This window comes from Engystomops pustulosus, chromosome 4, assembly GCF_040894005.1.
Source record: "Engystomops pustulosus chromosome 4, aEngPut4.maternal, whole genome shotgun sequence".
Lineage (NCBI taxonomy): Eukaryota > Metazoa > Chordata > Amphibia > Anura > Leptodactylidae > Engystomops > Engystomops pustulosus.
This window is the reverse complement of record NC_092414.1, coordinates 25,427,275-25,452,997: the sequence shown is the minus strand read 5'-3', so window position 1 is coordinate 25,452,997 and position 25,723 is coordinate 25,427,275. Positions and strand designations below refer to the sequence as shown.

The window sequence follows — 25,723 nt, the reverse complement described above, 5'->3', positions numbered from 1 at the left end:
AGCCAGCCCCTGCCCCAGTGTATATAGCCTGCCAGCCCCTGCCCCAGTGTATATAGCCTGCCAGCCCCTGCCCGAGTGTATATAGCCTGCCAGCCCCTGCCCCAGTGTATATAGCCTGCCAGCCCCTGCCCCAGTGTATATAGCCTGCCAGCCCCTGCCCCAGTGTATATAGCCTGCCAGCCCCTGCCCCAGTGTATATAGCCAGCCAGCCCCTGCCCCAGTGTATATAGCCTGCCAGCCCCTGCCCCAGTGTATATAGCCTGCCAGCCCCTGCCCCAGTGTATATAGCCTGCCAGCCCCTGCCCCAGTGTATATAGCCTGCCAGCCCCTGCCCCAGTGTATATAGCCTGCCAGCCCCTGCCCCAGTGTATATAGCCTGCCAGCCCCTGCCCCAGTGTATATAGCCTGCCAGCCCCTGCCCCAGTGTATATAGCCTGCCATCCCCTGCCCCAGTGTATATAGCCTGCCAGCCCCTGCCCCAGTGTATATAGCCCCCCCCCCCTTCCCCGTCATGCAGCACAACAATACCGGATGGATCGCACAGAAGATCTACGGGTGCCGCCAGAAAGGCGAGTTTTGATTTATTTATTTTTTTGACTCAAGTATAAGCCGAGTTTGGGTTTTTCAGCACATTTTTTGTGCTGAAAAACTAGGCTTATACTCGAGTATATAAGGTAATAGTTTTGGCTTATACAAGTCGGTCCAGTGGCATCTTGAGATCGGCGTAAACTTCAGCCGTTATTTGCGCCACTTTTCTTGGAGTGGGTGGGTTTTTTATGTTGTTTTTTTGGGTTTTTAATAAGAAGTGTGAATACCACCAATCCGCCCCTATATCCCGTACAGTGAGCAGATGATACGTTAAATACTTTTTACAACATCTTTGACAAGTTTGTGTGCCATATGCAGAGTGTTATGTGATTGACTCTCTATCCATGCACATAGACTCCGTATTATTATTATGGAGCAGATGTACTTCATCACAGATATGAAGGAATTCCCTGCAGTTTTTGCATTGCAGATGCAAAATCATGAGACAAATGCCCTCCAGTATCTGTACTTGGCGGTTCTGTCTCACAGGACCCTTCGGATCTGCGTGTGCTATCGGTGGTATTGTCTGGGAGTATATACACTCATCTGTATTCTTGGACTTCACTGCTGATGCAATACTTCTCTTTTATTTCTTGCTTATAGTTCATTGAGTATTCCGAAGTGGATAATGGACCCAGCCCTGACCACAAATCATCCCAAAACCGCACTCCCATAAGTATATTTGCTCCTTTTTTATTAAGTATAGATTAGATCATAATGATATATTTTTATAGTTTTTTCCTAAATTTTAAGATGATTTGAATATGTGTCATACATGACACATATTCAAATCATCTTTAATTTTAGGAAAAACTATAAAAAAATATATTATAGATGATTGATTCAGCACAAATCAGATTGATACCAATTTCCCAAATTGGAATTTTTTTGCCAGTACAAAATTTCTTCGATTTTCCAGTTATCAGAGATTGGGAAAAGTCATATCTACAGGCTAGTGGAGGAGCACAGATTCCAGGGTTAGAAGAAAAATGTGGAATCCAGCTTCAAAGTATTGTAGAAAGAGTTTTGACGGATTAAAAATCCATTTTTTTTAGAAAAATTTAAAAACTAGGCTGTCACTAATGCATGAGTCTGACACGTTTCGAGCCGATGGGTTCTTAGTTGTAGCCTACGACTAAGAACCCATTGTAGCCTACGACTAAGAACCCATTGTAGGCTACGACTAAGAACCCATTGTAGGCTATGACTAAGAACCCATCGGTTCGAAACGCGTCAGGCTCATGTATGAGTGACAGCCTAGTTTTTAATTTTTTTCTAATAAAATGGATTTTTAATCTGTCGAATCTCTTTCTACAATACTTGGAAGCTGGATTCCACTTTTTTCTTCTAACCCGAAGACTGCTGGTTCCCCAATCCAGACATCTGTGATATCCTTGTGTAGATGACAACTGATCTAGGAGGTGAGCTGAACCCTGGATTGGGAAAAGTCAGATCTTTAGGCTAGTGGAGAGATCCAGGACCACAGATTCCAGGGTTAGAAGAAAAAAGTGGAATCCAGCTTCAAAGTATTGTAAAAAGAGTTTTGACTTAATTAAAAATCTATTTCATTAGAAAAAAATGTAAAACTAGGACGTCACTAATACAGACGCGTTTCGAACCGATGGGTTCTTACATGACAACTTATCTAGGAGGTGAGATGAACCCTACATATGTTTTTTCCTCTATGACTACAGATTCCAGTCTACCAAGGTTGTTCCAACAAACCTTCCAAAAAAAGGGGTCTTTTGCCATGTCAGAATTCCAGGGCTAAATAATCCTATCCCGGGTTCTGAAACTTTGACCAGACCCCGGAGGACTGTGGCTTTCTAGTCTATGAAGGCTTCAAACTTTGGAAAACTATTCACTAACCTCTTTGAGCTTCTTAGTCAGGGCCGGCACAAGCACTGGGTGTACATGGGCAAATGTCAGGGCCTATAGCTGCTGGGGGGCCCTAATAAGGCTGTACATAAGGAATCCATGGGTGTGTGTGTGTGGGGGGGTGCTTTATCTAATGAATCCATAGGGAGTAAGGGGAGTTTTATATAAAATAACCATGAGGGGGCTGTTTGGGATGATAAACTAGGGAATATTTTAGGGAACAGGAGACAGTTTAAGTTTCTGAATCTTTAATGCCGCCACATGAGTTGACTGCAAAGGGGCCCACTGAGGCTCTGTCACCCAGGGGCCTACTGACACCTGGAGTCGACCCTGTTCTAAGTCATAGAAGATCTAATCCCTGGCATGTACATAGGAAATGCCAGGGCAATTGAAAACTTTGCTACCCCATAAACCACCCGGAGATTTCAATGGTTCCATAGTTCATTCGTATAAATATTTGATGGTGAGGATCAACCTTACATGAATGATAAGCATTTCTGAACAGACATTTAAATACTGTGGAGCAGGGGCAGAATTTGCACCAGGCCCATGGTTTAGGCGGCCCCATTGCCCCTCTGCCACATAAAAAGTTGCCAATATCATAAATGACAAGTGTTAGATAGGTGACCATATTTTGAGGCGCCAGGGTGTCCAGTCATACCAGAGGGACAGTAGTAAGTTTTGGTTATAAAAATGATTTTTGCTTTCTGAAACTTCTATAATCAGAACTTGTCCCAAGATCAGTGAAGTGAACTGTGCTGAGTAATTTGGCAGCCAATATGTATAGAGAGCAGTAGGATTTGAGGTCCAGCCAGAATCTACACCCCAGAGGATTCCTCCTGGCTCGCTCATAGTAATGTACAATAGTAATTGAAGTTGGACAAATAATTTCCCAGGGTTTTATTCACATTCTCCAATGTTTTATTACTCACTCTGATGACTGCAGTTGTGGTCTGTAGACACGGGTGCACAAGCCATGAGGCGAGTTGAGCCTCTCGCCTCAGGTAGCACCACCTGCAGAAAAGTGGGGCAGCATCAGGGGCACAGTCACAAAGCAGGACCTGACAATTTAAAATATTATCTCTTTATGATGGTTGTGAGACACCGCATGAAGAACTTATATACTGGAAAAATAACATGATATATTACTATTGGATCGGTAGGAGGGTGCACTATTTTATAGTTTACCTCAAGCAGCAGAGTATATGTTAACCTTGTCTGTAGATTATGTTCTCATACCAGAGTTTTGGCAGTACCTATGTACTACAACAACTGTGACTAACTAGTAAATTGCAATCTACCATTAGATTCATAACACTTGGATCCAGCGCCTTCAGCTCTAGCCGTGCATCACAGGGAACGTTCCCAGTTGTTAGTGCACCTGCATCTGTGTTAATAACCTTGGAACTATACCATATACTGGAGATATGATTGTAGCAATTGTTTAGTGAGACAATTCTTGTCTTCTTGATATTCTACATGACCACCTTCCCATTGGAAAAATATGATAGCTGTCGATGGTGGTCATGTTACAGACATGGCCTAAAACAGTGATGGCGAACCATTTAGAGGCCAAGTGCCCAAACTACAACCAAGACCCACTTATTTATCGCAAAGTGCCAACACAGAAATGTAATTAGTGATTTATACTCCCTTCGCTGTCACAGCTTTCATTGATACCAGCCCCTGAGGACACCATTAAAGCAGAAAATAGGAGAAATTTGGATGATCATTGAAGCTTTCCTCCAGGGTCCCATAAACAGGAAGAATTGTCAGGGCCGGAGCAGGAGCTACAATGATCATTCTGATCTGTCCGCACCTTCCCACTCCTCCAGTAGTCCCAGGTAGAGCTGTCACTTTAATATAGCTCTGTGCACCGCAAGTCCTGGGCTGTCTGGGACTGCAGGAAGAAACCTGGATTCCTCTCTGGTGATGGCCTGGGTGCCCACAGAGAGGGCTTCGAGTGCCATAGGTTAGCCACCACTGGCCTAAAATATAAACTCCCCTAAACCATTGCTGTAGTGCTACAAGGTATACACAAGGTTGTACTTTTACTCTAGACAATGAAAACACTAAACTATTAGCAGATAAATATATCCATAACATGAACCCATTACATCTTTATGTAGTGTAATGTTTTGGAGATATTTGGCCAGTGAGAAATTCATTAATCCTGGAATATCCCAAGATGTCTTCCAGGAAGTCCTGGAATGTAGGAACTGAAAGTATATACGTACACATAAAATAGTATTGTCAAGGATTGCTAAGCATGGAAATAATGAGGCTTTCCAGACAGGCAGGGGTTACGGGACGAGGTCTTTTATTACATGAGTACATCTGCCTGGCTGTGGTTGGCTGCTGGCAGGGACACGGGAGAACTCAGTGGGAAGGAATGTTCTCTGCCGGAGGAGGAACAGCTACAGCTGGAGTCACAGGCTGTGAAGGAACTGATGGATAGCAGGTTGAAGGGATGTTATGGGTTTTAGGTTGGAGATACCATCTGCTGGTGGTCCATGTGACCCAGGCTTGTAGGGGATTATATACAGATCCCTGTTCTATAGAAGTATCTGTCACTTTTCTGTAAACTTCACTCATATCTGTAGAGGAGCTGCAAAGTATACAGAATCTAGTAGTGGAGCTGTCCACGTCCTCACTTATATGTGACGAGGCCAGTACAGACCAGTCCGAGGGAGTTGGCTGCTGATAATGGCTCTTCCAGATGTCCATGACCCACATACTTCTCTTCTGTTGCCTCATGTGTTTAAGTTTAGGTTATCCTGAGTGCCACGAAAAAGAAAAAAATGCTAGTACATTGGTATAGTCTAAAAAAAGAGATGGGCAGTGGAAATAAATGAACTCTTCCTAAGGCTATTTGCTTCGGACCGAGGCGGTCAGGAGGAGGTTCCTTCTAGAATAGGTCATTCAGATGATGATACAAAGTGTTCCTATTGTTGTGCAAAGGAAAAGCATCAGATCCCCCTTGGGGGCAGCCACAATACCCCTAGAAAGTAGACTTTATCCCAATTCATGTTTTAAGTCTCTTCAACAGCATTATCATTGACTCAAAGAGTAGCCCATTCCAGTAGGGGGCACTAGAAAGAGCAGAGTGTAGTGGCATTTCAGTAGGCTCTCAAACTATTAATTGGTTCAGGCAAAGTATTTCTACCTTCTAGCTACAATATTGGGCGTCAGGACGCTGCGAAAATTCTTGACATGGATCAAGATACCAGGGAACCAATATCAATCATGGCTTATGTTCCATTAATTTCTACCCTTAGTTGGGGGACAGAATCATTATGACTAAGTGTCTGGCTCTTTAGCAGGTCCTTGACTATGAACATTGGCCAAACCAAAGTGTTCTCCACACAAGAAGTGACCCAACTGTAGACTGTTTCAAGACTCTTGATCTTCCTTAGTACACAGTATTTGAGAGGCCTTTAAGGATGTCAAAAATATTTACAAAATAAGAGTAGAATACAACTGCCCATCATCTAAGGAACCAATACAAGTGTCATAACAATTCTCATAAATGGCATCTACCACCAGGATGAAGGACTGTATGCAAATGAGCCTTAGTGCCCCGGCTCCTTTAAAACTTATGGAGTCTGGAGCCCCTCAGGCTCATTTGCATACAGTCCTTCATCCTGGTGGTAGATGCCCTTTAAGCAAGTAGGACGCTACCTAATCTAAATGCCTTTGAGTTGCCACCTGAAAGTGTTTTATCAGTGGCTTTTGACTAGGGACTTACCTAGGAAAAATACTCCATAGATGATGTGTGGACAGAACTGTTACATAGCAACTATTCAATACCTATAATAATTAAAGGGATTTTCCATTACTCACAAATTTTTATTTAAAAGGAATATCTAAGGGGCCAGTAACAGAGTAAAAATGTCTGGTACCACCGCTCCTTATGGAAACACTATGAGAGGTTGTCAGCCAATCATTGGCAGAGTTATGTCAGAATTCCTACAAATAATTGGTTGCCCCCCCCCCTTATTTACTGTGGGCAGGGGGGTACCCAGGAAGGACAGTACAGGTGAGATAGGGAGTCAAAGAAAATAAAAGTACTGTCTTGTCACTTTAAAAGTAAGTTAATAAAGTAATATGTCTAAAAAGAATTAAAATATAATTATTAAATACTGGAAAATAACTTTAAAGGAATTTCCTTGCCAATATTAGATTTAAAAAAGCACCTTCTGTTTGAAATAAGCTAGATACTGCCTTTATACACCCTTGGTATCAACTTCCTGTTCCCTCTTGACACATAGAAAATGCAGATCAGCCAATCAGTGATTGAGGAGGGTCAGGAATGTGATCTGTGATTGGCTCTTAGGGCACTTCCTGTGAGTTAATAGAAAGTAGTAGAAATCAGTGTGAACCAGTGTCAGGTAACTCTGAGGTCTTCATTCCAGCTGGGATATACAACCATCTGCCCTACATTTCTATTATAGTGTGCCTTTAGTTGAGTGCCCACACAGGATAGCGCCCCCACCCATGGTGTAGGCCTTTTCTGCTAAAAATTACTTCTCCACTTTAATTAGAAGTGTCCGTATTCCTTAAGTAATATGCATTAGCTCAGCGTGAGCTTAGGAAACCCTTTAGTATCCCACAATAGTCAGCTTCTCTGGGTGGTCCGGGCAAGTCTACAGGTCATCGTCAGACAGAAAGCGGATGCCAGCCAGTGCCGTCATGCCAAGAGTTTCCAGTCTTCATTCTGCATTCTCAGTGGTTAATGTATTTGCACCTTTTGTAACTAGCAGGAGGCAGTTGGATGTAGACCGGACGGGATCACATTACCCAACGTTGATGTGAAAGTATTTGGCATAGAACTAAAAAGCCAAAGTTTTAGGGACAAAATGAAATTTTTTGGGATTTACAAGGGGAAAGAAGACTAAAAATACAACGTAAAGTCTGATTATCCTTCTGAAGTTTTTGTAAAAAATAGATCACAAAATATCTAAAAACAGCCTCCAATGTAGATGGGATTTTCAATCTCAATATGTGTTTACTATCTATAGTAATGAAATATGTGTGTACGGTATATAGCAGTAATAAATTATAGTGAAACCTCTCCAGAAGACCACCCCTTTGAGAAGAGACCCTCAGTCTCCAATTTTCCTTCCCATTTTACTCTATGGAATCTGCCTCCCAATGAGCAGACGACCCCTGGTCTGTTCAAAGAGGTTTCATTATATATGTACTTACATTCAATTGTAACCTAAGGCCGCCCTGTATCTGCATTTCTATCATCATTGAAGGTCGAAAACTGCCAGTATATCAAATAGAAAAATTCCAATTTTTTTAAAAATAACCCTCATCTGGAACTCCAACTAATAAAAAGAAGGTACATCTACGTGTACATCTACAAATTATCGCCCAAAAATGTAATAAAAAGAACATCCCTCGGGAACATTTCCACCACAGACAAATGTAGAGGGTGGGGCTTATCTGAAGAGGTGGAGCTTAAAATGTAGGAACTTGGGCAGTTCCAATTTATAGGACCACAGATTTTCTCCATTTTCCAGTTTTTTAATTATGTGTTTTTGTATCTTTTTGTGATGTCAACTCTCTCTGTTGGGTGATAAAGAATAAATTCTCATAGACTGTGAGCAGGACCCTCATTCCTAATGTTTCATATAACTATGTTATTGCTCTGTCATATTTTTATTTGTATATGTCCCCCATAATCTGTAAAGCGCTATGTAATTTAATGGCGCTATATAAATAAAGATTATTATGATTATTATATGTACTCAGGACGGGAGTAATGTGTAAATAACCATTCAAAGATTAGGCTGCTCCACTTTCAACCATCAACAGTGGTCAAACATCAGCAAAGTTCGTCCTCAAGGGTAAGGGATAACTTTCTGGCTATCCTTAGCTGCTGCTAGGGGGCGCTCACTACACATAGAGTATACAGCTAGAAGATGTGAATGTAAATACACCACTCAGTATGCTGTTAAGTTTTTTAAAAAACATATTTTGCCCTGCTGGTCTAAGACAACTAGCCGACCAAGTCCTGTGGATTCATGTAGCTGATACAAGGTACCAATAAGGGATCAAGTGTCATGTAGGAGTGTTGGCCATTTTGGCCTCCATAATTTTCCTTGGAACTAGTCTTTTGTTATAATCTTTCATTGTTATAAGGAAAGGTAAAGGACTCAAGGACCCAAAAAGGGTAATAGTGGAAATTGGCTTATATGATGTTCACTATGTAGGGTACAATCCTGACACTCCAGCAGTGTCGGACTAGGGTTCCTTGATAAAAGGATTCTGGGGTCAACCCTACATCATGTTCCAAATAGACCCTACCAGCCCCCAAATTAGGTTGTCTTATAGTTTCATGATAGTCCGACCTATAAGTCAAGAGGAAAGGAAAAAACCTCTACAACGAAGATGCCCACTTGCCCAATTTTGGTAAACATTCCTTTCCGATCCAATATGGCAGTCCCTGGATCTACATCACATTATCTGCTGTATTTATGAGGTCCAGTATTAGAGCTCAGGCCCGGCGGAGGATCCTCTGGGACCAGTCCGACACTGCACTACAGGATTATGGGTAAGAATAATCATAATGATGATGTTTTATTTCAATCTACACATTAAAGCAGGTGACAAGAAGCAGTTTCAGTGAAGGCAAAGTATAAGGAGATACTTTTCAATATTTTATTCTTTAAGGAGCCTCAGTTATCGATTGTTACGCCAAACTCTCTAAATCAACATTGACATTCCAGGAGAACCTCCCAAGAGATAACTACATGGAGGTATGCCCCGTGGCACATGAAATCCCACCACCCGCCCACCCCTGCATACCAGTCAGGGGTTAACCCCTTCATTGCTAGAGTCTCTCGGCAAAACCTGGGGGGCTACTCCAGCAGAGAAGGGGTTAAAGTCCTGCTTTAACACTCCTTGATTTTTTTCGGGTGTAGCCATGGAATAGAATGAGAACATAGGCAACAAGAGGTTTGAATCTAGCATTGAAAGCCGCTCTATTCGTCTTTGTGCTTAGGGAAAAAAAAAAAAGTTGGAAGCCAAGAGATGGACAGATGGAAACATGAGAAAAGAGCAAAAGATAGAAATTCAATCTGGTCAAACAATGGATTTCCGAGCTAGTGGTGACGCGTTGTCCTCTCCTCCACGCGCTAAGGCGTCTGCTTGCGTTGTGTTGGTCTCAGCACCGTTAATAGAATCTGTTCTAAAGTTAGCACCATTTTTTTTGTGTTTTGCCGCCCAACCCCCCCGAGAGACAAATATTACAAACTAGGATGTGAAAGAGGAGATACAAAATAAAATATTATACAAATATTTTCAGATGAGACAAAAATCCATTGATGTCGTTTAGACAATCAAGTTCTGATCCACATCCTCTGCAAGAGACAAAGACAAAATAGAAGACGTTAGTTTATGTTACGACAGTGTTCATCCATGCTCATGCAGACAGTGTTAGGTTGTGGCCCTGGAGACCTGAGTCTTCAGGGCCACTTCACAGCCCCTCCCCTCTGCTCTGAGTAACTGCTGTAGCGTTTAACCGGGAGACTGTAACAGCCTTCATTAAGAGCATAGAAAAGTCAGTGGAGCAAGTTGAGATCTTCAAGAAAACTAGAACTTCAAGTTTGCAGTCTATGAGACATGTGCTTGGACGAGACATAGAGAAGCGCTTGCACCCTGAACAGTGCCACACACATATGATGCCCAGCAAATGTAATAGTGCATCAGATGGATTACCCAAAAATTTTTGTTGCCTAGGCAAGAATTCAGGCATTGGATCGAGCTATAGGGCAACTTTATAGTGCAAAGTTGTACTTACGGTCCTTGATTCCAAAGCATTTGCCCCATTCATCCAAAGCAATGTATTTGTCATTGTCGAGATCGCATTCGTCAAAGAAACGGGTGGTGCAGTGCTCCATTGGGATCAGAGGAGCACGGAGAGGAGACAGCTCAGTGTGGGAGAGGTATCTGTGGAAGAAGAATATGGAATGTGTGAATTGTATGGTTATATGAGCACAAAATGTCTCACATCACAAAAATAACACATACCCATCAATGGGGTGCTGGTCCAGCTGTCCAAATTGCCAGTGGACGGGGAAGATGTACATGTTGTAGTTCTTCTCAAAGTCACGTGCCAGCAGCTCCATGGAGTGGTCTCCAGCTTCAAGACGTTTCTCGTTCTCATGGATTTTCTTGACCTGAATATTAGATCGCAGATGAGACAAATATATAAATATATACATATATAAAGATGTGTTATGCGTTTTATATATGCAAATTTGGAAACCTACATAGACAGTAGATGGTCACCAGTCCCACCGAGATCAGTGGGCTGGCCATCAATAGGGTTTCCATTCCTGAAACATTAGGAGAATCTGAAGTATTCTACCCTTCTGACTTGTTAGTTAAGGGTATGGCAGTGGAGTGGCCAAAGCCCTCCACTATGCTCTACTCTACTCTAACCTCTCTCTTAAAGGATATACAATTACTCTAAATAGAATAAAAAGAGAACTTGGTCCATAAGAAGAAGACCAGCTAAGTGACATCTACACCTTTCAATATTTACCTATTACATAGAAACTGGATCCAAAAACTTCTTCAACCCGTAACTTCCCAGTGTCCACTAAGTGGAGTCAATAAGTAGAAATACAGTCTGGGAAATATCATACATTTGCAGCTCAACTTTTTAATTACGTGGGATATGATTGGTTAAAGGTTTAGAAGATGGGTAGGAATGGAACACTTTTGATTCCTTACCCTCAATTTCTGCTTCTCATTGAGCAGGTTGTTGTTCTCATCACGCTCATATAGGCTGACCAGGACGTTCTTGAGCCAGTCACGCATGCGGAGAGGGAATTCGTTCAGCTCAGAGTCCACACAGGGAGGAATGTCTGCAAAAGAGCAATAAAATTGATATAAAATAGTGTTTACCAAGAACTTCCTGTCTTCTGAAGAGGTACCTCAGGGGGCAAAGGTGATCTCCTCAGACTGACCAAAGGTCACTTCCTATAATGTCACAAGTGATGGTCTGAGAAGGCCACTGGTTGACTGACACAAGTCAGCTAACCCCTGAAACTTCCAACCAGGTGGAGGTGTCAAAGATCGGAAGTACTGGTATGATAAAAGAGTTGGAGCAGGGGAAATACACAATCTTCTACATTTACTTTTAGCACCCTTGTACCAACTGGGTCTTCCAGAATCGCTGGCAAACACCTTTACATTGTAAGCAATGATTTGGCCCACTAAAGTTCCAGAAGGCCCAGGTTCAGACAAAATGAGATCCAATGGTCCAGCAGGTGACACCTCTTTTATGAGCTGACTTTAGAGCCAACTACTTTCCACCAGGGCAATTTATCAGGGGTTGACTAGCAAAAAACCTATTTGATCTAGAAAGCTAATGAAGAGTATGATGCTTAGGCAAAGGGTTTCACCACGAACCAGATATTGGCATAGAGTCAACTACTTGGATAAGCCTACATGCAGCCCAACAAATGGACAATGAACAGTTGAGGAAATTCATGTACCTTCATCCAAATCCTCCATTTTTTGAGCAACACAATGAAGTAAAAGCACCAGTAGAGCGACGGACACCATTCACTTTGCCCAGATAAATTTTTGGCAATGATCTTGTGCTCACAGTCTGCCTGAAAGACCACTATACAGGGCAGTCTTTGTTGTAGTAAAGTCGACGGGCCCAGGGTTCTCACACTTGATAGAGGTTTCTTTGTCCGACCAAGAATGTCTATTATCCCGCCTGTTGTCACTGACATACTTATAGGGGAAGTATCTTTTTCAAAAGTGAGTCTTTCACTGGGAAGTTCTTTCTTAAACAACACAAGTAAAGTCTTTTCTTTTACTCGTGGAGTGGTAACTTTTCGGAGTCGTCAACAAGTGTGAGAACACTACGTCTTTCTTCAAAGGACAATATTGTTTATGAAGGTAAAACTTACACCGTTCTGTTCAGGAGAATGTAATACTAAGCACCGTCATAGAATGAGAGGGGCATTGTTTTTGTCCTTTTTGGGAAACTAGACAATCCGACCTCTTCTAACATTAGGAAGTCTCTAATTTGCAAATGCCCCACCAAAAAACATCATCACCGATGGACCAGTTCTTAAGAATGAACTTGCTAATGGGTGTAAATATTGAAACAACCCATCCCTCAGTTAAAAACAAATATTTCACGTAAGGGCAACTCCATTTTATGCACTAATGCAGAATTTTCCATGAAGTCTGGACCACTAGGTGGCAATATTTTAAGATTTAACTTCTACACCTCTTAACACAAATGTTCTGAGATGAGCTTGAATTGAAGAAGGTTAAAGAAAGTTAACAATAGTTTTATTATCACACAATGAGGAGAATGTTCCATATAAAACATTTCATTGCAGGTTCCAACACATCTGCGCACCTTAGGAATGATTCCCTAGGGCATACAATGATGTTCATTGGCTGCGATCATTGATATCGCTGAGTTAGCGGGTTGTAGACATTTGACTCCCCGCAGCTGTAGAAGACAACCTTCCTCATGGGAACTGCACATGCTCTAACCGGCAACCCAAAATGAAATGACCCCGGGGGCCGCACAGTGGAAAATCTCAACTTAAAAGTCAAGAAGATGTTCTTAATATAACGTTATTTATAGTTTATGTCAAATTAGTTGCATGAATTTTTAGTCGTTCTCAAAACCGCTGTTTTTTTAAGTCAAGTCATTGGCAAATTACTTTTTGGATAGAGACACATCCTATTTCTCTGTAGATCAGTGGACCTGATCCGAAATATTAACATGATTGCAACATTGACTGGTTTGTTTCCTGTTCACATGGCCCTCACATGTCATACATTGACTTTAATGGGCAGACTACAAATATTTTGTTGTAGTGCTTTATATCACTGCCAGGGTCGGCTCCAGATTTCATTAGACCCCTGGGCGACAGATCCTCAGTAGATCCAATGTAGATCCAGCAGAGCAATGAACTCACATGGAGGCATTAAAAATACAAAAACTAAACTAAAACAGTCATGTTCCCTAAAATATTCCCTAGTTTATCATACCAAACAGCCCCCTCATTGTTATTTTATAGAAAGCCCCTCTCACTCCCTATGGATTCCTTATGTACAGCCTTATATGGGCCCCCCAGCGGCTCTGGGTCCCCGGCCCTTGCCCTGGAATGCCCAGTGCTGGCGCCGGCCCTGATCACTGCTGTCAATTGTCCCCACCCATCCAAAATTGAAGGCAGAATAAAAATCTAAAATTAGGTTCCTGCAAGCAGAGGACAAAGATCTTAGAACTTACATTTGCATGGTCCAATGTAATCCAAGTGCAGTTTGTGTCCTTTCTTTGTTCCTTCCAGGGTACATTTGGTGGCAAAGAAGTGGCAGGAAGAGTCGTAGGTCTTATTGTCTGTACCACAGACCTATGAGAGACAGGTCAACAGAACAGTTTGGTGGAATCTTTCCATTACGAGGGTTTAAGGAATTCTACATAATGGCGGTTACACAGATGTCAATGAAGTTTCCAAAAGTTTTTCTACAAATACATTTCTCAATTTCCTAGTGTTTGCTCCTTCGAATGATGTGTATCAGCTTGTCCCTAAACTCTTCACTCATTCCTAATAAGACAACCTGTAGTGTGGAATGTGCAAATACTCCAAATATGTCGCTTCAGGCCCAAACCGGAATCTAACAACTGGAGAACTTGTTAGAATTTCTTAGTTTTTTTCTTAATAGACTTTACTTTCTTAAAATTTCCCATACAGAGGACCTTCCAAATGCAATACTAATTTCGATATGGGATGCACTGGCTTGAATGAGGTAAATGGGGTTTGTCCTAAAATCGTTGTTTTAGTTTTTTGCGTAGCATTGGGATTTGTGTAAGCATGCAGCATTGAACGGGGGGCCCACCCTGTATCATACCCTACAAAATAGACCCTACCCTAGTCTCCAAACTAGATTGCCTTCTACTGTGTCTCTGGGGTCAAGTAATGTGTTAGATCCTGCGTCAGTTGGAGGATTCTCGGATTGTCTGATGGGCCCATCATGATCTACAATAAGACTTACCTTCTCGAACTCGCCCACACTTGCGGGGCAGGTGGATGGGTCCTGGCACACACACATTGGAGTGTTGCTCTCATCTACTTCACACACTTTGCCGTGTTTGCAGTGATGGTTCAGGCAGGGGTCTATAGGAAACAGTGATACATCAAGATGATTCTTGGTCTTATGTCTATTCAGGTTTCTCATACAGTTTGTTATATAGTATCTTACAGAGGTTAAGATAAAGGTGCCCATCAGTATATATCAATGCAGAGGGGTCAAACTTTTTGCAGAGGCTTGAGCAAGACAAAATCATCTCATGAGAGGATATTGGATAAACCCATATTTAAAGGGAACCTGTCATCCGAAATTGACCTAATAAAACATGACCAGTGTGGTGGCATCATACAGAAAATCTAATTTCAAGTGAGATCTAAATTGGTTTTATAAAGTCAAGGTCTTGGAGAGTTTAACACTGAAGTCAAGCTCTCCCGGCCTCGGAACACCTCCTCCACTGTGTTTGACATCATGCAGCATCAATTACAGTAAAGGGAGCATTTTGAGACAGGGAGAGCTTGACTTCAGTGTTAAACTCTCTGCCTACATGACTTTATACAACCAATTTACATCTTATTTTAAACTTTTTTTGGATGATGCCACAACACCTAGAAAGACCTAGACCTAGAAAGAAACATGAGTGTTCAGCTGCTTGACAACATACGAGTAGTGTTTTATTAGGTCAATTTCTGATGACAGGTTCCCTTTAAGTTAGCTGGTCATGACAGATTTGATGGGTTCTAACAAAAATATTTTTAGCAATTGAGGGGTTTAGGGTAATTGCAACTAGTGTAGATGTTAGTAGAAGCTGCACAACTTTTTGGCACCTGAATGGGAATGAATCAATAATTTATTTCCTGCTCCAATATCATTGTCTACAGATATGGAATATTACATAGCGGTCTTAGTAGTGACTGGAAGCAGTCCTTACTTTCAGGTGTGGTAGGTTCCTCTTCTTCCTCCTCCTCAAATGCTTCATCAAACTCTCCAACCTCTACTTGCACTGGGTTTGATCCCACTACTGTCTCCTTTAAATGTAAAGAACAGAGATGAGACAGATCCTGCGAAGGTCTTGGACAATCAAGGTAAGAAAAGTAAAAAATCTCACCTCAGTCACGACATCTTCTATCACCTCGTCCTCTTCTGGCAAAGCATCCTGTTGCTGCTTAAAGAGAGGACAACTCCTTTAGTGAACACCAGAAGTATGACCATTATATAAGATCATAAAATAAGACGGCCATGGGCATCGTGTATGTGACACATTGGGAACGGGATAGTTTCTCCCTGTGGGATCTTGTACCTGAATCCAAGTTCAGTAGTAGACCAATCATGTCTTAATTGGAGACATAATGAGCTTAAGACCACCATTTTTTGACTAGGTCATCAATATCTGATTGGTGGTCCAACCCCTGGCCCCAAGAGAATATAGTGTGTAAAACCAAAATGTTTCTCTGTGTAGTGATATTTCAATACAATGGGAGTAGAACCTACAGAAGGTGCTCAGAGCCACCACAAAGTGTTCCATTCATGGTACCATGCCATGACCGAATATCTGGCTGGGTGTCAGTCCCCTACCATTCTCTACTGAGGATAGACCAACCACAAAAAATCATGGAAACCCTCTTTAAGCTAAGCCCTATCTTCCATTCATCTAACAGCCATACACGTTAGATGGTCGTAGGTCAAATTATGGTGGTCAATCATCCATGACTGTGGTCCATTACAGATGGTGGTTGTTGAAGTAAGTTTGGGCAATGCATATAGGGGGGGGGGGTATCGGAAGATATAACTTACAGGTGCAGCTAGTGCTTTGCCAGCCAGGCACAAGACGAAGAAGATCCAGACTCTCATTGTGCAACCAGATCTGAAAAAACAAAAATCAGAATTCTAAAGTCAATTGTTGAAGGAAACGCAAAATTGATTACTTGGACCCATGAGAAATTTTGTTCGTTATATGGAGGTTATGGAAAACTCTTATGTTAACCCATTTATCACTCAAGGAAAACTTCTGATTTTTGAACATTTTTCACAAAAGATTTTTATGCTTTTTAAACTTTGGTTGTATAATGTATAACCAGTAGAGCCTGTTGTATTCTTAAGGCCCAATAACACTATAGGACACAGGTCCTACCCCTTTTTGTTTGGATCCTGTGTAACTAACTCTGTTAGTGTAACATTAGGGGAGAGGGCTCCTCGGGGTCAATATAGTCACAAGTGATTTTTGAATTTTTATTTTGGGATTTTCTCTAGAGTTTACGGATTGTACGTCAAAGACAAACATGTATCACACATTCAAGACAGACATGTAGCCTAGGGCCTGGAACAAGTCCCAACAGTTCCAGGAGGAGAATTTGGAATTTTTTAGACCTGTCCATAAGAATAATGATGGGGAAGAAGGAGGTCACCTTGAGGTTAAAGTCTGCTTATGACTTGTTACGCTGATTGATGGGCAGAACAGCAGTGGAACATGGGATATAATGTAAAACTAGTAACAAAAGTAGATTTTATTATTATTTTTAATGTTTGACCATGAAATCTGATGGAGATCTATGTAATCATACCATTGTGTAGTGTAAGTAGCAGCAGGATTGTGAAAAATGCATTTATATTCCAGGGTTGTAACTGTGGAGCACTTTAGTAGACTGGTGTGTGAGATCATACAGAAAGGCTCCTCCCCTCTGCTCTGAGTAAAAACAGTAGCAGGCTTCTGGTTAGATATTACAGCAGAGGGGAGGAGAGCAGTGTAATGTATAAATTAAAGAACAGCAGTGTGAGGACTCGCCTACAATATATCAAGCTACAATCCGGGAATATAAATCTTATTAATTTAGGAGAGACTTTCAAGATTAACTTTTCGAACACTTCCCTGACCACTTCATGTTAAATGACATCTATTAAATAAGGATTGTGGATTTTGGAGATTACCAGAGACTTATAAACAGATGGACCTACAAATGTTCATTTTCATTCCCTTTACACTGTGTAAAGTGGTCAGTTGGATCCCGCCAAAAACTTCCTTTCATTCCATGTTCTCTGGCCTCGGACCCCCGCTCTGTGCACTGTCTCAGGTTGGGGTCAGTTCAGCTTTTTTGGCTTTTATGAGTGTCTGGTTGGAAAATTACTGCCACTTTTGGCAGCTGTCTCCTGGAGGCAGGCCGGGGGCACCCTGTTTTTTTTTGGCTATTTCCTGGCACTGGTTACATACATGCTGGGAGAACATTCTTTATGTCCGCAGCTCATAAATAAGTGGGATTATTTGATCACAGATCAGAAGAGCAAGAGCAACAGCAGGGAAGAGATAACAGCAGAGTTTCCCTATCTATCATCAATTCAAATAAGAGAGGAGCAGTATTATTTGGTAGAGGACATTGCACTACTTTATGTATGTGAAAGGAGAAAGATATCAAGACATATAAAAAAATCTCAAAAAAATTTCCAGAGTAATATTTTTCCAGAGATGAGTCACTTTTAGAGGCTGAATGTGGCATTACTTCAGACGGCCCCCTATCTTTGCCTTTATAACACATAGAACCAGGACTTTGGTATCATATTAAACTAAAATACTGATGCTTTTCAAATGATGAGATTCTAATCTTGAATAAATCGAATCTCTAATTAATCTATAACAATAGTCTTTAATGATACCAAAGGAATGTTTCTAGCTGTTATAGATATTGACGTCCAAAGTGACACTCTCACTTCAGCTATATGCAAGTAGAGTTTTTTGGGGAAAAAAATCCTATTGCATAACACTATGGGTAACCAGCCGAAATGACCCTTACTTTTTGGTTGGCACCCAATAGTTCAATAAACAGTTCTCATATGTTAAACTCACGGACACAGAGGTACAGAATGTATTTTGGTTGGAAATGTGTTCCGTAGCAAACAAACCTCAGCTCGTCGTGATCTCGGAGCAAGGAAAAAACAAGTTTATTTCAGAAGAGTAAACTAAGTTTATGAAAAGAGACTTCTTCTATGTCTGGAAAGGTTCCACTTTGTACACTTCACGGACAGAGAAACACTCATTGGCCGGATTCATCATGGAAGATGAAGAAAATGTGACCATTAACCTGTTTACTTAACAGGTTTTGCATCTGTTCAGGAAGTTTACAGTTTTTTCCGGTTCTGTAATGTTCTTGGATATGAATATATGAGTTAATATTGAACATCAAGTTCAGACTTTCATCCAGGAATCTTCACAACTGTTCTCAATTATTTGGGTACTACCCTGACTCTGAACTTAGAGATGGACTCTAGTTTGGTCAATTTTTAATATTAGTCGAAAAAAAGGCTAAAAAAAATGTAAAAATATCTAGCGGAGGGGAATCATATGCTGCCTTTGATCCTTTGATCTAAGGATCCCAAGAGAAGACATCAAGGAAATAAGGATCTAGCTTCTCTGAAGACCTCATACATCAGATGTTTTTGGGCCCCCAGACCACAGCATATAACAACAACCATGCTAGGAACCAGTGGACTGGCCCACCAGAGCATCACAGGAGTCTCTGGTGGGACCAGGCTCTAACCCAACACTATACCCCAGAGGTCTATCAGAAGGCAACTCAAATTGGAGTATACTAGGATCTTTTCATAAGATTTGATAAAGGGTGTGCCCCAGAAAAGTGAATGTTAATGGATTCCCCTTTTTAGGAGACATAAGACTTCCCCAGAAGGATGTCCCCTATCTCCCTACTCTTCATTAGGAACACATGAATCCTCTGCCAACAAGGACATATATAGAGGAGTCAGATACCAGTTCATATGGTTCTCACATCAGGTAAATTGGTTGACAATACAATATATCTGAAACTATTTTTAGAGGATATTCTAAATACTTTGTTCAACTGGGTGCAGGGGCATAACTACAGTGGTAGCAGCCATAGCAGCTGCTATGGGGCCCACAGTGTCAGGGGGCCCCATCATCCAACCTGACAAAAGAATGGACACCATTATGTACACCATTATATACATATACATTGTACAACATAATATGTATATAACATATATGTGATGTATATAAGCTATATCTGTGATGTATATATGCTGTATCTGTGATGTGTATATACTGTATGTCTACAAAATGTATGATGTATATATATACTGCATTATGCTCTATATATGTACTGTGTATACCACGCAACTGTAACTCACATTTGTGAGCACATAAATATGTATATTTTTTAAGGGGTAAGGGGGGCCCCATTCAGAAGTCTGATATGGGGCCCTGCCTACCCTAGTTACGCCACTGACTGGGTGTTGAAGGGTTGTGCAAAGTCCAATCAAAGTTAAGAGTATAATAATGTGTTGGGACACATCTCTTTTTCTAGGGAATGGTAATGCCCAGATATTGCTACAGTTCCAGGAGGAATAAAAGAGGAATGACAGCACAGAAATACGAAAAAAGATGCTCCAGAAATTATTTATAATAGACTATATATTATTTAATTATGCAGAAGGTTTCTTGGTCGGCTAGAAGATATTTTTTTCACAGAAAAAAAATTTGTTTGTGTAAAACCCTATATTTTATAGACAAGTAAGTGCAAAATGACGTATGTTCTCCCACGTGTGGACATCTTGAGCTGAGGAATGAAGGAGCAGGAAATTTATCTTGGTCTCAAGCCTGAATACTGTCCACCTGGGAATTGGGCCTGTGTGTACATATGGATCAACGCGGCAACATCATTGGCCGCTGTCAGACATAAAATGAAGGAGTGGGGAGGAGAGGAGTGTGACATCTGTGTAAACTCAGACTTGAGGAGAAACCTAACCAAAATAACATGTTACTATAAGGCTTGTTACATAAGCATCTTAACAAGTGTTTTTAAAGATCTTTACTTGATTTTAACAATGACTGCCACCTATATCCTTAAGACCACCTATAAACCAAGGTCCAGGATCATTGGTGGGTTCATGAGGTAATTACTATTCCATCTAAGGAGAGCAGGACCATAAATAATACATTTGAGGTGGGCAGCCTGGACTACATTTTCCATTGAGGCCTAGTAGCTTCAAGCTAAGCCTTCCTAGTAGTTTTCTGAATATGGGGACAATGAGGAAGGAACGTAGTGTTACTATATTATTCATTAACATTCATGCTTGTGTTGTACTACTAAATTACACTTATGTACATGCTAACTTCATAAATTTGGGGTCTGCTCACTTTATAAAACCAAAAATTGATCACATGTTGCTATAGTGATACCACTACCAGTAACTAGGAATGCATCATTGAACATTTACTATACTGAAGCTGTGCAGAATTTTCCTTAAAGGGGTATGCCCATGAAAGAAAGTTCTCAAAATTTAATTAAACAATAAAGATGATTTTTAACCCCCTTACTTTACAATATTACTAAGTGTTATTGCTGTTTTAGCTTATTGTAAAATTCCGGAGTGTGAGTGGGTAGTCTCTAAGCAGACACTTCATGACTCCTCTAGTGAGATGCTGTGTGTTGACAATGTGCTTTGATTATCAGGGTACAGGGTTTATATACACTTGTATTTAGCCTCTGAACATTCTACTAGTATCTGACAAATAGAAAAAGAGAGATGAGATATCAGAATTATGAGCTAGATATAAAACGCAACGACACACTCAGCTCTACTCCCTAACCTAATCAATAAACATACAGTCAGCTCTGATATAAAGATCCTATCTGTCTGTAGCTTGTACAGTAAGTCTCTGCACACTGCTGCTTGCTGGCAGGAAGTGCCTGTGTCTGAGCTGGTCTTGTAATTCAGGGCGAAGGGGCAGGAGGCAGAGAGCACTGTAGTGTGCAGATAAGAGAAGCTATTCATGACAAGAATCTGACCATAGTCAGGAGATTCACAGTTGTTTCCAAGAACAACCAAAATTCTGTACACCAGTACTGATAGAGAGTTGTATCTGTGAAATTTTGTATTTTTGTTAATAACAGTGAATTAGAGAATGTGTTATTTTGTTATCCTGAGTATATTAAGAATCTTGTATTCATGGGAATAACCCTTGAAGATTCAATTTGGGTCCAAACCAATGTTGATCCAATTGTCCTCAAAATCGGTATACACTTTACTCATATATTATATAGATAATTTCTAAAGAATTTTTTCTTTTTCACGAAAACAATAATGACGGAAATGGTGTATTGGACATTTGAACAGATCTGTTAGACTTAGATAAATCTGAAAATATTTAGAATTGATTAATTAAGGAGAATTAAGACTTAAAATACGAAAGAATTATGGAAAAATATAAAAATAACCTTTCTTTACTGTTTTCAGCCTTCAGAGTTTTCTGTATTACCCTAAACCGGCCTTGTAGAAATCCTGCAGACCACAAAGGATTTAATATCCTGATGGAGGGGGTGTGGCCTGTCAATATTTTGTCCTATTGTAGAAAGGGCATAACAGGTTCCTGCTCCAGCCAATTGTCTTACAGCCAGAAAGAGGACAGCGAGGAGTGGAAGGGAGACATGCCCAATATTCTGAGACACTTTCGGATTTCTTTGTAAATTTCTCAGTTTTTATTGTAATATGAGATGGACTACCTGAATCCTGCCTTAAAGGGAATGTATGTATGTGTATATATATATAATATATATCCTGTCTATAATTTGTATTTATTTCCTATATTGTAAATGTTTTTCATCTATTTTCTGTCCATGGTTATAGGAGCATCCATTTTGCCTGAGTTCTAGTAACAGCATTTAGTGATCTGCTTTACAGCAGCCTCATGGCCATAGGCAGGAACTAACACGTTGAGATCTATAGTGTGTTTTCTGGGCCTGCTCAGTTAAATGAGGTGTAGACAAGCTATGACATGTAAATGAAGTGACTTCTGTATAGAAAACCTTTAAATAACTGTCAAATGCCAGTCTTTTATTTAGCCTATTGGTCAGAGTAAGAATTGCATGGTTAAGTACTTTTTATGAACATGGGAATTTTTTTTTTAAATATGATTAAAAATTCTCTTTAAATTTCTCTTCCTCGTTTTTAAAGGAAATCTACGGGCAAAATCAAGGATAGTAAACCAAGTACACTTGCATGCAGCTATGTGCCCTCTTTGGCAGGATCTTCTCTTCTTTTATCTTCTTATGCTCTGGTTTGCAAGAAAGACAGGTTTTAAAAGTTATGCAAATGAGCTCGAGAGGCTATAGAGGCATTAACACTTATGGAAGCCGGAGCCTCTCTAGCTCATTTGCATAATTTTAAAAGCCTTTTATTGTTAAAAAAACAGGCCATAAGAACCAGATCCAACCAGAAAAGGCACACACCAGTATGTCAGTGTGCTGGGTTTACAATCCTTCATCCTGGTGGTAGAAAATCTATGTTATGAGACATTTCTGGCAAAGGGTAGTGTGAGGTCCTGTATTACTCCGGAGCTGACACTCAACACCTTAACTTATCACACACTGGTCGCAAATGGGAGACGACTTAAAGGGGCATTTGTAACGGAAAATAAAATCCTGCAATCTCTTAAACTCTCAAATTTTGTAATTAACTAAAAAACACAAAAAGCTAAAATTCATATATATAATATAACATAAAATTTGTAAAAAAAATCAACCGATAATTAATTTTATTATATCTTTTATAGGATATTGGTCCCAAATGAAGACCTACCATAAGGTAAGTGCTGGGACGGACCTACTACTCTGATGATCCCAGACTATGATGAGGGTGATGAGCCAGTAGAGGAGGACCTGGCTGTGTTGCTATAGTGCTGAGCATTCCTCAGAGCCTGAGTAATGTGAGAGGAGGGACATGTAGGGTGGAGCTCAGCTTCCAGCAAACTTTGTAAAGTTGATTCTCTCTCCCACATAACAGTACTACCCCCCCCCCCCCTCCTTTCTTTTCTCCCATCCTTCCCATCCCCCCTTTTTTGCTTATGTGGCAGACAATGCTTGTGTTAACCCCTCATTCCCCCCTATACAAGAACCTGCCACGCAGTGACAACCACAATTTATGTCAACAGCTGCATCTCCAGGCCTTTACATGTGTTGTTCTAAACTAAATGTAGCAGAGCTGAGATTGTCATGTAACCCTTTGAAGCCGCCTCCTTTGTGTGCTGCTATAGAGTAGAGTTACCTGTGGCTCTTTATAACACAACAGATAAGACATTGTTGTATCAGGAGGAGCTCAGCTCTGCTACATTTTATGTTTTGTTATTTATTTTTTCTCTGTTAAAGACCCAGAAGTTTATGAAATGCAACATTGTATATTGTTGTATTTAACTATTGGCAACAAGTAAAGGCTTAGAAACAGTCATAGAAAGAATAATAGATATGAGATGGATGGATGGATGGATAGATAGATAGAAGATAGAAAGATAGATAGATAGATAGATAGATAGATAGATAGATATGAGATAGATGGATAGATATGAGATAGATGGATAGATATGAGATAGATAGATAGATATGAGATAGATAGATAGATAGATAGATAGATAGATAGATATGAGATAGATAGATAGATATGAGATAGATGGATATATATGAGATAGATGGATAGATATGAGATAGATAGATAGAGATATGTAGAAGACAGATATGACATAATATAATAGATAGATCATTAGATTAGACAATTAGGTGACCCTGCTGGATTGCCATGTGATATTAGATAGATAGATAGATAGATAGATAGATAGATAGATAGATAGATAGATAGGAGAACAATACAATAGATACTATAGATAGACATACATTGGATGGATAGAGAAAAAGATAGATATATGGTGCTTCATATATAGATGATAGGAGAAAGATACTGAAGATAGATATATAGTGAATGGATGGAAAGATAGATAGATAGATAAACAGAGGTCACTTTATCATAACTCATGTCTATCTATCTATCTATCTATCTATCTATCTATCTATCTATCTATCTATCTATCTATTATTTATTTATCTATCTATCCATTTATTTCCAGGTCTTTCTATCTCTACACCCTGCACTGTAATAAAGACATTAATGTAACAATACGGTTAACATAATGCAAAAGTTCTGGATGCCAATTTTTTATGCAATGGAGCCGAATGTAGCAAAATTAGATTTGTCTTTTCTCCCTTTATTTCTTGGTAAAATACACAGGAGTAATTTCTCCTGCAGTCCTATGTAAATCATATAGCGATAGCCTGTTACCTATGTATATATTATATCTACATTCCTAACACATCTATTGCCGCTGCTATCACACATGGAGTGCACTCAAGTGAATGGTTCAGATTCCTCCTCTTCATCTTCAGGAAACTTTCTTCCTTATCACTATGGAATTTTAAGAGCTGGCTCCCATTAACCCCTTACACTGCCCATGCAGAATTATATCAGTATATTAGATTGCCTCCTTCATTATAACTACTTTCCTATAAAGCTGTGCAAACTGTGCTGCGGAATATGTCAGTGATACATAAAAATATCTGTAGTAGAACATTAGGTACATAGTAGTTCATAAGCACAAATGTATCAGAGCTGAGTATAAGTCAATATCAAGTTTCTGATATACAAACAAAACTTAGAAACAATGATGGTTGCAAATGACAAACTCAGCCCTGCTACATCTGTAACACACCTACTGACACATTCTAGAATTCTAGGACTTCTATATAGTCCCAGATATCCAGGTCCTGTCTGGTAGATTGCAACAACATTGTAGTGCAGTGATTCCATACCTTGGGACAAGAGAGGAGAGAGCTTCAGCCTCTGGGATAGTCTGAAGAAATCTGCTGGGTGCAGGATCAGTTAGCAGGGTGCAGGGATGGGGTGGGTGGGACCTTGCTGTCTGTCTAGCTCATTCTTCCCTGGGAGGCTGTACTAGCCCCATCCTGCCCCCCTTTCCAAGTCCTATTCTAGGGATGCAGCCAAAAGTAAAAAAAAAAAAAAACGTCAGAGACTTCCAAACTTACTGCTGGGAAACGGATGCCAATTACTGACCCGTCTGCTCCAATATCATTGGCTAAAGATCCTAAATACAATACCCTGTTGACCCAAAAATGCACTATAAAAAGTATCCAGATATCTGCATATGTCAGTAACAGCTTGTTACACAAATGGACGACACAACACAATACAAAATCTGATCTTGGGCAACCTATTATAATACTAATAATAATAATCTTTATTTATATATCGCCATCATATAACGTGGCGCTTTACAAATCATAGGGGACATATACAAATATAATATTAC

General features: G+C 40.3%; 1 protein-coding gene across 2 annotated transcripts; it reads right to left on the bottom strand.

Moving 5' to 3' along the window:
* Positions 1-9,038: 9,038 nt before the first annotated feature.
* SPARC (secreted protein acidic and cysteine rich) lies at positions 9,039-25,331 on the bottom strand. Of its 2 annotated transcripts, none has more exons than XM_072145547.1 (10): positions 25,206-25,331; positions 16,345-16,414; positions 15,659-15,715; positions 15,482-15,578; positions 14,518-14,639; positions 13,754-13,874; positions 11,215-11,348; positions 10,507-10,655; positions 10,277-10,425; positions 9,039-9,836 (listed from the first exon to the last, which is right to left on the bottom strand). In XM_072145547.1, exons 2-10 carry the CDS (start codon positions 16,399-16,401, stop codon positions 9,808-9,810), a joined length of 915 nt encoding a protein of 304 aa, XP_072001648.1. In that variant the 5' UTR covers positions 16,402-16,414; positions 25,206-25,331; the 3' UTR covers positions 9,039-9,807. The 2 variants fall into 2 exon arrangements, with proteins under 2 accessions (XP_072001648.1, XP_072001649.1); XM_072145548.1 differs by having other exon boundaries at positions 15,659-15,712.
* Positions 25,332-25,723: the final 392 nt, after the last annotated feature.